Source organism: Ursus americanus, chromosome X (assembly GCF_024610735.1).
Source record: "Ursus americanus isolate L20-20 chromosome X, mUrsAme1.1.p, whole genome shotgun sequence".
Lineage (NCBI taxonomy): Eukaryota > Metazoa > Chordata > Mammalia > Carnivora > Ursidae > Ursus > Ursus americanus.
In genome coordinates this window covers 81,232,932-81,245,179 of record NC_142164.1, presented here as the reverse complement: position 1 = coordinate 81,245,179, position 12,248 = coordinate 81,232,932, and the positions used below count along the sequence as shown (strand labels likewise).

At 43.5% G+C, this 12,248-nt stretch overlaps 1 protein-coding gene across 3 annotated transcripts in view; it reads left to right on the top strand.

Annotated features, from left to right (window-relative positions):
- The window catches only part of CLCN5 (Cl-/H+ antiporter 5), a 162,757-nt gene that overhangs the window by 143,469 nt on the left and 7,040 nt on the right, over positions 1-12,248 (top strand). For all 3 annotated transcript variants that reach the window (XM_087859903.1, XM_087859904.1, XM_045786691.2), the window contains 7 exons: positions 2,219-2,341; positions 3,203-3,409; positions 6,181-6,261; positions 6,503-7,045; positions 8,908-9,094; positions 10,314-10,712; positions 10,871-11,087. In XM_087859903.1, the coding sequence (XP_087716029.1) occupies positions 2,219-2,341; positions 3,203-3,409; positions 6,181-6,261; positions 6,503-7,045; positions 8,908-9,094; positions 10,314-10,712; positions 10,871-11,087 (1,757 nt within the window). The remainder of the gene's footprint in view (positions 1-2,218; positions 2,342-3,202; positions 3,410-6,180; positions 6,262-6,502; positions 7,046-8,907; positions 9,095-10,313; positions 10,713-10,870; positions 11,088-12,248) is intronic.

Here is a 12,248-nt window from a genome sequence, read left to right as displayed (position 1 = left end):
AGTAACTTTGTTTTTCAGTTCCTTCCCTTTCTATTACTGCTCGGGCTGTTTGTTAGATCTCTCCCACTAAAAACAAAAACACACAAGACAGAATAAAACAACTCTCACTTCCCAATTCCACTGTGGCTTCCACCAACCCAGACAGGTACCATCTCAGCTCACTGCTCATTTATTCTGTTTGACTGAGACAAGGCTAGGATATGTATTTATACATTTAAAATGCACGTTTATTCCTGCTTTGGTCCACAGACAATTTGAAATGGGATGTGTGCATGTGCGCATACATACACACACATACACACACACAGTCAAGGGAAAAGAAGGCTAGGAAAATAATAAAGTCAGAGATGAGAGTGTTTATGTACATGAGTGGCTGTACACATAGGCTCCGGGAGAGAGCTCAGTAAAAGGGTTAGATACATACCATATGTGTGAGAGGGTTTAGATCTCTTCTTCTCAAACTGGGCTAAGGTCGGCGTGCCAGTGAGTGGGTGAAACCACAAGATAAATGCTATGTGCCTTCTCAGAAAATCAGGGCTTTTTTCTGAATATTTTTTTCTAAAATTACATTGAATTACAAAGGGATGCAAAATTCCCATGTTTATTAAGATAAAACAGTCTCTGTTTCAGCTCTGCTCCTGAGTATCCTACCCCCTTCCCTCTCTCCTAGAGTAGGAGTACTTGGGTAGAAACGTTTGAGAAGCCCTGGAATTTAGGGTGAGTGTGTATGTGTGTGTGTGTGTGTGTGTGTGTGTGTGTTTGTGTGCGCGCGCACGTGCGTGCGCATGCGTCCGTGTGTGTGTGTGTGTGTGCGTGTATGTAGTTCTCCGCAATTTTGTCACACGTGTAGATTTGCGTAATCACCACCACAGTGAAGATCTAGAACTATGGTTCTATCCCCGCAAGGCTCCCCCATGCTGCCCCGTCATAGCTTTGTGTGTGTTTAAGTATTCCAACTAGAACTTTCAAACTGGAGCTTGACATTTGCTCAAGTGACAGATTTCTCTGGCTGTCTTTTTTTTTAATGAATGAAATCGCTGCCAGGACAGAGTCTTCTAGATTCTGAGAGTTCTCCTGCCAAGAACTTAGCCTCCAGGTTTCTGCCTCTAGCCGCTTTTAGCTCCTTGCCCCTTTCCACTCCCTCTCTCTCTTTGTTTCCCCCCTCTGGAGTCTTCTTCCTCCCTAGCTACATTTGAAAGGCCAAGAGAGAGCAATTATCTATTTCTCTGAGTGACTAAGATAATGGAAAACTTGTGTCAAAGCTATAACTCAGGAAAAAAAAATCCTGAGCAGTTTGGCTCTCTTTTGTCTAGGTCAGTAAATTATTTTAATAATGTTTTATGTTTTAAGAAGTCATAAGTGCAGTGAGTTTTGTGTTTCATGTAATTCAAGTGCGTTTCAACTTCTATTTTTATCAGTAAGCATAATCTCCTAATGTTCAAAATAGCTTTTTTTTTTTTTTTTGGTAAGATGTAACTATTTGCCAGCCCTTTATGTTGGTAACTCCTTACTAGTGGTCAAAATTAGATTTATTTTCTGGCAGACTTCATTATCATAGGAGGACAGTCTCAAAAGTATGTTCTCTCCATTTTAAAAAGAGCTGTTGCTGTTTTATTCTTTGGGAGGGCCGGCATCTCACTGGTTCTGTTTTATGGTCAGAGCCTGAAACTTTCTACTCGCATATACTTGTTGCTGAGTCTGTGATAGCAAAATTCTCTCAAAAGATGTGGTGGCTCTCTTAACTGTGTATTTTAAGAAAAACGCTCAGGAATTTTTGGCAGTATAACCTCTGGTGAGAATTTGACACCAAGCTAGGTAGAGCTGGTCTTCACTTCAAATGTGTAGCCACGATTCAGCTGTTCTAAGAAAAGAGCTTTCAAGACTCTTAATAAAATCGACCTAAAATCAGATCTGTTTGACCACAAAACCTGCTGGAGGTCTCATATTGAACGTGAGTTTGCTTAGGGTTTTGTTTGTTCTTCGTTCTTGTCCATCCTTAGAAGCTCGCATCAGTTTCCTTTGGGTGTAGCGAAGCCTCTCATGTTCAGTACCCGGTGGGCCAACATTGTTTCAGGGGTTACCTTGCTGACAATCCTGGAAGGGATGTTTTGAGCACTGTGATACTGGTCTTTTTCTTTCTGAGCCCCTGTCCCGGAATCCTGTTACTCAGAAGGCTGCCTGGGCTAAAACAAGCTTCTTTCTTTTTCCCCTGTTCCAGGGAGCCTTTGCCTACATAGTCAATTATTTCATGTATGTCCTCTGGGCGCTCCTGTTTGCCTTCCTCGCTGTGTCTCTTGTCAAAGTGTTTGCGCCTTATGCCTGTGGCTCCGGAATTCCTGAGGTGAGTTTCTCGAACAGTTTATAAATGGTTAACAATAGTGACTCCTTCCCGGTTAAAAGCCTTTAATAGGTATTCCAGCTTCTCCGGCGATTTGAATATGAAACAGGATCAGACCCTGAGGAAATCTGGAGCCCCTCTGGGTCATCCCTCAAGTCTCCCAGCCTGGGCCACATGGACATGAAAGGGGGTTGATTCCTAGCACCCTTGTGGGTTCCTGGAGAATCAGGCCCCTTGATGACCAACCCCTGCTCCCTACCCAAGGAGATCAAGGGTTGATCCCAAGATTCTGGCCTGAAAAAGTAGTGGCACTGTCAACTTTGTTCGAGCAGGAGAATAAAACTCTTTTTGCTTTGTTTCCTACAGTATGATTCGGGCTAGAAGGAGGGTGGCTGAAATCCTGTTTCTAACTACTTTTGGCTTAGATTGCTTGACAGTGACTGAAACCACTGAGATTTGAGGTTACCCAGACGACCTTGACCCTCTCTATTTCCTGACCAAGTCGTAGTTACAAATTTCTTTGGCAGAGAATCAAGGCTCTACTGGCCTGTAAGGATGTAAGTAGGGAAAACACACTCCCACTCTGCCTCCCCTCCTTCTCCACACACACTCTCATGCTTGCAGTACTCCCTTGCCCAGCCAGTGCATGGCCCAAAAAAAAAAAAAAAGGTACTTGAAAGCTTAAAGAACAGTTCTTGCTTTCTTGGGCTCCTGGGCTCCCTACCAAATTGGGGTCATGTAGGTCAAACATTTATATGTCACTTGTTCGAAAGGTGCAGTTTCCATAATGAGGTCCAGATTATTGCTTCCCAGCCTTGTTTACTTGCTTAGTCTATATTCAATCTCTCTGTGTTTGACCTGCAGATAAAAACTATCTTGAGCGGTTTTATTATTAGGGGCTATTTGGGTAAGTGGACCCTGATTATCAAAACCATCACGTTGGTGCTGGCCGTGTCATCTGGCTTGAGCCTGGGCAAAGAGGGCCCCCTAGTGCACGTGGCTTGCTGCTGTGGGAACATCCTGTGCCATTGTTTCAACAAATATAGGAAGAATGAAGCCAAGCGCAGAGAGGTAATAACAGTAATAACTAATTAGTAATAACTAATGTCAGTACAAATACCCTTTGACCCAGCGGTTCCACTTCTAGGAATTTATCCTACAGACATCCCCAGTGCGTGTGGGAACCAAGGTATTTGTGTGGGGCTGGTTGGTGCAGCATTTGTCAATATCGTGGTAAAACGAAACGATCTCGCAACATCCATCAGCAGGGGGCCGATCGAATAAACAATATTTCGGCTGTACTGTAGAATACTAGGCAGTCGTTAAAAAGGATAGCCTTACGTGTTTTGACGTGGAATGATGGCTACAAAATATCATTACGTTTCAAAAGCCAATTTTGGGATCTCGCGTGTATAGAATAATTAATTAATGTGTTTTAAAAAGTATGTATATGCACACCTAGAAAGAAAGTGTCTGGAAAGTGGTTTCACTCCAAACTGTTGAAAGTGTCCACCTGTGGTGAGTGGGAAAGGGAGGTGGTAGTGAGGGAGAAGGAAGGACTTTAACTGTAATAACTTTTATTACATATAATGCTATACAAGTTATGTGCTGTTTTATTACAAAACAAGTTACAAAAATGAGGGAAGATTTTTAAAAGAAGTCGTTTATTTCTGTGAACGAATATAAGCTCCTCATGTGTTTCATATAGCAGCTTTTCCATCTTTTATTTCCACCTGACGCCACGCTGCATGAGTTTCTCTGTGTGCAGGACCTCTCCCTGCCTTCTGCCTCAACCCCGCTAAATGAGTCCTGTCACAGCATCCCTGTAGCTGTTCTCATGTTCATGCAGTTCTTAATGTGTGTCATTTTGTGGAGGAAGAACAGTTTTTAGAAGTGTTCTAAGTCATTGGTTACTTTCATCCTGCTATAATTAAGGATTTAAGAAAATAACGGTTCTTGCTCTGTTTTCCTTGAATTACACAGAAATCACATATGAAATGGGTCAAGGCCAAGCTCATTTCATTAGAACGGATTTTTCACAAAATTGGAACCTCGTGATTTATTTGGAAAACAAAACAAAACAAACCATAAGGCCCAGAAGGAAACTTAAAGATGTTGAAATTTCAAAAATGGAATACATTCTGATAGTTCAGGGGGGAAAGTTCTGGCAGGAGAGGAAGGCTAGCAGGAAAGGGAGAGGGAAATCTGAGTCGATTGTTTAGCTACCCGTCAAATGGTAGTGGGGCCTCAAGGCAGTGTGAAACCGGTGAGGTTGTTAGATGGGAATAATGTACAACAGAAGCTTAAGAGACGAAAAAGCCATTTGAGCTGACAAGAGTAGAGTGTTGATTCTTGCTGGTTTTTTGTGGGTAGGGGTGACTTTGAAACGATAGATCACTGGTTACTTTCATTCCATAAAATGGGCATTTTTGTTCAAACAGTTCCTTATAAAATGAGAGGGGAGTTCGGGCTGTTTCTCTGTATAGATGTCATGTATTTCTCTAACTAGACTCGTGAATATTTGCATCTTGAGTTCACTTCCCATTGTTTATTTAGACTTTCCAGTTATTTTTTCCTGTTCTTCTCACCATCGGCAGCAACACTTTTGTGTCCCAGGGCCTTGTCAGAGTGGGCAGATGGTTGAGATTACAGATTTGAGAAGGAAGGGCATAGACAGAGTCCACTCTGTCAACAAACAAACAAACAAACAAACTAGCCGTCACAATTCTTTCTTTTTCCTCATAATTCATCCTAAAGAGTCACTGAAATCCTCTTGTTTGACTGTCCTCATCTTTCTCAGATGAAAGCCAGTATATAGGCATGAATTTTGGAGCCCTCCCAGGCTAGCCCCAGAGACCTCACCCCTTCCTCCCCTTCATTTTCCTGGGCCTTCCTGTGCTCCCAGGGAAACCTGCCTATTTATTTTACCACGAACCATTTTATCTTCAGAAACTCTTAATTTTCATTAAACTTTCTTTTAAAAATTTCCTTACTACCACAAATCACTTACCACTCCACAGCAACCAGAATCCACTGATAGGACTCTAGCATTCTGTGAATTCTGGTGTGTGGGTCGTGCATATTTTCCATGCGTGTGAGTGTGTCTAGGTAGAGCTAAGTATCACTCGCTCTCTTTCTCTACCTCCTTGTCCTTTTTTATTTCCCTCTGACAGCTTCTTCCCCTTCCTCTTCCTTTCCCATCTAGCCCTTTTCCTTGCCTCACCAAAACACACTTAGGTCTTCTCTTCCCTTCAAAATCTATCCCCTTCTCGTTGCTTCTCATTTGCTCCCTATTTCTGTTTCCATGGATCACTAGGCACGGAGTGGGGCACAGAGTACAGGAAATCCTAAGTACCTATCGTATGAATGTTTGCAGCTCCTGAATAGCTGTGAGCCAATTGTTACTTCGGTTTTGTATCATTACAGCCTTCTCTAAAATCTCATTTAAAAAGCATTCCTTAATAAAGGAAGCGCTATGTAAATATATCACTGAAAATACCTCCTTTAGGTGGTTAATAGGTGTCCAGACTCAAATTCAGTTAATGGATTGAGAGTACTGGGGATGAAGGGAAGGATACGGAATAAAGTACATGTCTGGATTAATTACAGAGGAAAGACCCTCAGCCTGTTCAAGCATTTGAACCATGTGTTCGAGATGTAGCCCGCAGTGTTTGCTCTCAAAATAAGTAAATACGAATTGAACCTCATTTTTGATTAACTGGATATGGAGGACATAAAGTTTTTTTTTTAAATGTTTAGTAAACACTAACATTCCTTTTGAAAAATGTGATAGACGGGAGAAAGGTGTTGTTCCAGCACTAATTTTGAGTTTTGGATCGTAGGTCTTGTCGGCTGCAGCAGCAGCGGGTGTATCTGTAGCCTTTGGGGCACCTATCGGAGGAGTGTTATTCAGCCTAGAAGAGGTAACTACTTTTATCTGTCTATAGAATGTGCGTGTTGCTTTCGCATCAGGAACGCTGGCGGTGTCTCTTGGACGTTGTGGACCTGAAGTGGTCTGCCCAACTCCGTGTTTTACCATTTACCATGTGACCAGAGATCTCTGGGCAGCTCTTTTGTCCTCAGCTCTCATGCCTGAAGCACTGACTGTTCACCTGAAACTTTGCATCCTGATTTACGTTTGCTTTCTCACCTTCTTTCTTCCAGGTCAGCTACTATTTCCCCCTCAAAACGTTGTGGCGCTCGTTCTTTGCTGCCTTGGTGGCAGCATTTACTCTACGTTCCATCAATCCCTTTGGCAACAGCCGCCTGGTTCTGTTTTATGTGGAGTTTCACACCCCCTGGCATCTCTGGGAGCTCGTGCCCTTCATTCTGCTGGGCATATTTGGTGGTCTGTGGGGAGCTTTGTTTATCCGCACCAACATTGCCTGGTGTCGGAAGCGTAAGACCACTCAGCTGGGCAAGTATCCTGTCGTAGAGGTACTTGTTGTGACAGCCATCACTGCCATCCTGGCTTTCCCCAATGAATACACCCGCATGAGCACAAGTGAGCTCATTTCTGAGCTGTTCAATGACTGTGGCCTTCTGGACTCCTCCAAGCTGTGTGACTATGAGAACCGTTTCAACACAAGCAAGGGAGGTGAGCTGCCCGACAGACCAGCTGGTGTGGGAGTCTACAGTGCCATGTGGCAGCTGGCCTTGACGCTCATACTGAAAATTGTCATCACTATATTCACCTTTGGCATGAAGGTGAGGAGATTCTTCTGATACTCGGTGGGTAGATGTGTGGCTGTGGGTTTGGGAGGCAAAGCCAAGACGACATACAATCTTCAAAGCTCATTTGGCACTTCTGGCTTCATGTAGCATTGTCCCCCACCCTCAGAAGCCGTCCCCCCACCACATGTCCTCATAACTTCCTAGACGATTGTACTTCTATCTAACATTATCCAAGCCGAGTTTTAGGCCACATGCAAACCTCAGTGATGAGATTTAAGGAAAAATGTTTTCTCCTTTCCAGTGGAAAACAGATTTTGCCCCTCAAAAGGGGTGGTGAGGTATTTCTGCATGTGCATTTTGTATTAAAACAGTATCTGACCACCACATTTTTGGTCCTTATAGGGTGGCTTTAGAGTTTGCCAATAGAGCAAAATATCAAGTTGAACCAGATGAAGTAGCCGTTATTCAACCATTTTGACCACTCAAATAGCAATGTCATACGGTTCGGTCCTGTGTAGCGCTAAATGTATTCTTTACCGTTGTTATCAATGCCCAAGTATCAGGAACTTCACAGGTGTTTCCAGTTACTATTGCAACTGTCAAAAGCAGATGTCAGGCCAGCATCTTTTATTTTCGGTACCTATTACATTTCCATGTTTCAGAAGAAATCAGAAAGGAACATTTGTTAAGGTATTTTCTTCCTCCTCCCTGGGTTCTTTGTCTGTCTTTCCTTTAGCAGCCAGCTACCAGGTTAGTTCCCTCTGTTCTCTAGGGAAGCGGAGATTCGAACTAGAAGAGAAGATGCCGCAGCTCAGTTTAGGCGGTACTGTAGTCTGAATTCATATGCATCCTCCTGGACACCCCGGAAGGTTTTACGGTGCTTCTTGAGTGATTTTTTTTCCCATCGTGGCTTCATTCTTTCACGTAAAGTGAATGTTCAGACCATCAGACCCACCCAGATTCAAATGTATTCCACAATCAAACACAGGCTATTTAAAAATAATCTGCTGTTTTATTTTGTTCATGTCATCATTTCCCTCCCTTAACACAGAACATGGAGAATTCACTGTAAATGTCCTAGGAGTCGGGAAATAGAGCAGGAGACGGATGAGAGTGTCTCTTGGTGGTGGTGTTGGTGGGGTTTTTTTGTTTTTGTTTGTTTGTTTGTTTGTTTTGGATAGTTACGCAGCCACACTTACCTCATTTTAAAAAATGTAATCATTTTGTCTTTCTTCATTCTATTACAAAATAAAATATAACCTCGTATACAATCGTCTTAATGTGAGCAATGGGTTAAGATTCAATACACGAGAGTGGTTAGGAGTGTTGCGCTTCATCCCCAGCACCGGTATTTACTCTATCTTGACCTTGGGTGAGTTACTTCACCTCCCTGAACCTTGAGTTCTTTGTGATTGGGTAATCGTAACTCCTGTCTCCCGGGGGTGGTTGTCAAGAACGGGGTTGGGGGGGGAATCCCATCGGTTGAGTATCCAGCGTAGAACGTGGTAGATAGTCCATAGAGGGTAATCGTTGTTGCTAAGAATTCAGAATGGGGGACAATGTCTGCATATGTGAGAAACTCTATCTATTTTCCTTTTTCTTTGGGAAAGGCTTAATTTCTGCCTCCAGTTCTGTGTTGGTCTGGAGAGTTCAGGCTCTTGCCTGATGGACCCCGGATCAGGGTAAGCGTCTTTGCAGTCGTACTTGCCTGCACATTCCAGAGAACCTCTAGCCCCTGTAGCGTCACACAAGTCTTTACAGCCACTTGCTAGTGTAGTGCATAGTTAAATTTTCATTGGCCTCTTCGCTTCGCAGAGGGTCAGTCCTCCAGCCCTTACCACATGCCAGGTGAGCGCACCATTCCTCCCTGACCGCCTGTTGCTTTCTCTCTGCAGATCCCTTCTGGCCTGTTTATCCCCAGCATGGCTGTTGGTGCTATAGCAGGTCGACTTTTAGGAGTGGGGATGGAGCAGCTGGCTTACTACCACCATGACTGGGCCATCTTCAATAGCTGGTGTAGTCAGGGAGCGGATTGCATCACCCCTGGCCTTTATGCGATGGTTGGGGCTGCAGCCTGCCTAGGTGAGTAGTGTCTGCGTTGATTTTGAAGAAGTTGCCACCCAGGTGACATAATAAAGAAGTGTGATATGAAACATAGTTGACTGCAGATTTATTTTTTTTTTAATGACCATCTATTTCCTGTTGGGTTTGCCATTTTTCAAGTGCTTTAAGAAAGCATTCTTTATCATATAGCTACATTCCTCCCTTTGGGGAGCAATTTTACTCTCACATTTCATCATACTAAGGAAATGATCAGAAACTTGGAGAAGGATATCTGCCCAAGAATGTTCATCACAGGATTATTTATGATAGTAAGAAATTGGAATCAACTTAAATATGCATAGGAAAGGACTGGTTAAGTGGATTATGGTCCAAATAACCATGTAATATTATACTGTGTAGCTATTAAATTTGATGCTAATGTTTAACATCTTTAAATATAATGTTAAATAAATTTGTGATAATACACAAGATGTTCCTGACATAAAGTGGGGGGAGGGGACCGCAGTGGGTAATTAAACGTGTAATATGAGCTCATCTACGTGAAAGCATATATTTTTACATAGTGAAAAACTTGAAAAAGTCATTCAAAATTTTTACTCTGCTTATTTCTAGGCAGTGAGCTTATGGATAATGACTTTCTTTTATAGACTTTATTTTTTTAAATTTTATTTATTATTTATTGAGAGAGAGAGAGAAAGCACACAGCCAGGGGGAGGAGGCAGAGGAAGAGAGAGAAGCAGGCTCCCCACCGAGCAGGGAGCCCGACGTGGGGCTCAATCCCAGGACCCTGGGATCATGACCTGAACCGAAGGCAGACGCTTCACTGACTGAGTCACCTAGGCGCCCCATCTTTTATAGACTTTAAAGAAATGTTTTCTGACTTTTCCACAGTGGCCTGTATGTTCCGGAGAACCTCTCGCCTCGGTAGTGTTACACAAATTGTGGGTATCTTCTGCAATGACTTTTATAATTAGGGGGGAGAAAGCAACACACAAATAAGAAACAAAAGGAGAAAAATGCAGAAGGCCTCTTACGCTTTGGTAGATGTTATTTTGAGAAATGTGACTCGTGTCCATTATACACTTGCTTTAATCAGTTGCAGTTACAGGGGATCTCCTTTTAGCAGTGTTTCTGGTAAGTAAGCTTTTCCTGGTTGGGAAGGGTCTGTCCTAGGCCCTTCACTGAAATGAATCTGAGCTTTTCCTGTTTTCAGTAGCCTATATCCATTTCTTTGCAGGTGGGGTGACTCGGATGACTGTTTCTCTTGTTGTCATAATGTTTGAACTAACTGGTGGCTTGGAATACATTGTGCCTCTGATGGCTGCAGCCATGACAAGCAAGTGGGTGGCAGATGCTCTTGGGCGAGAGGGCATCTATGATGCTCACATTCGGCTCAACGGTTACCCCTTTCTTGAAGCCAAAGAAGAGTTTGCTCATAAGACCCTGGCAATGGATGTGATGAAACCCAGGAGAAATGATCCTTTATTGACTGTCCTTACTCAGGACAGTATGACCGTGGAAGATGTAGAGACTATCATCAGTGAAACCACTTACAGTGGCTTCCCAGTGGTGGTGTCCCGGGAGTCCCAAAGACTTGTGGGTTTTGTCCTCCGAAGAGATCTCATTATTTCAATTGGTAAGGATTTCAGAAAGAGGGTGGTAACAGCATCCACTGTGGAAATAAATAAATATGTGTGAAAGGGGGGGGAGACGGAGGATGGGACGAATTAGGGGCCATCAGGATAGAAGGAGCACTTCCATTTTCAACTTCCCTTTTTTCTACTTCTCAAATAGAAAATGCTCGAAAAAAACAGGATGGGGTTGTGAGCACTTCCATCATTTATTTCACTGAGCATTCTCCTCCCATGCCACCGTACACCCCGCCCACCCTCAAGCTCCGGAACATCCTGGATCTCAGCCCCTTCACTGTGACTGACCTCACACCCATGGAGATTGTAGTGGACATCTTCCGCAAGCTGGGCCTGCGCCAGTGCCTGGTTACGCACAATGGGTGAGAGCTCTTTGGTGGAGGCACGTTGGATTGTGGGAGGAAAGAGAACAGAGAGAGATAAAGAGAGAAGAACCCAATTCATTTGAATGTTAGTAGCACTTACAGGCCCTCCTGAAGCCCCGAGACGAAGATGGATGTGTTTCTTTTATCGTCATAATTAACGGAAAAGGGGCTTGGGGGAAAAAGTGTGTTCGAGAGATGGGAACTGCTGGCTGTGCGTTATAAATAATGCAGTTCCTCCCCCGCAGAGGAAACGGCTGTGTCCTTTTGAACAGACAGCACTGAAGTTATGATGGTACTAGGTAGTAGATATATATATAGTATTTGGTCCTTATAGTACCTTTGTTATTATTATTTGAGGATGAGAAAAGCAAGTTTCGGTGAGGTTTGAAGATCTACACAGGGGCCCCCAGTTACTATATAGTAGAGGTAGGCTTTAAACACAAGTCTTCTGACTCTCAAGGCCAAGGCTCTTTCTGGGACATTTCTTTCTTTATTTATTTTTTTTAATTAAAAAAATTTTTTTTCTGTTTTTTTTTCTTTCCCTGGGCCATTTCTTATGCAGTAAAGGAAGCCCTGCTGTTTTTATTGAAAAAGAAGGGAGGCGGAGGAGGAGGGTGGACTTTTTTTTCTAAGCATGCTATGTTAATCCAGCAATTATATAAGAATTTCACTCTCTATGATTTCTAAATGTTGTAACAGATGCCTTGCAGGATTTAAATCAGCAAGGGGACTCTCCCTAACTTGCTGAACCCCCTATTTCGTGCAAGAAAGTACTCTACTAGATGCCAAGGAGACACAAAAGGAATAATGCCCTTCCCCCCCCAAGGAGTGCGCAGTGTCATAGGGAGTCTGAGAACACATGAGCCCGTATCACATAACAGACAGGACAAGGGCACAGGTCAGGCAGTTGCTGCCAGGAAGACGCAGTCATTGCCGGCCTGCAGGACCAGGGGAGGCGTTCTGGAAGAGGAGCATTTGAACTGGGCAGCAAACAAGAAGATTCAGATACGTAAGGAATATTTAAGCCACAAGAAGTAGCAGGATGCAAGACCTGAAGTAGAAACGCTGGCAGCCTGTCTAGGGACCCACGCACGGTCCCGTTTGCCTGGCGCACGTAACCTAGTCGCGTTAGCGCCTCGTGCTGTGAGCGCAGACAGT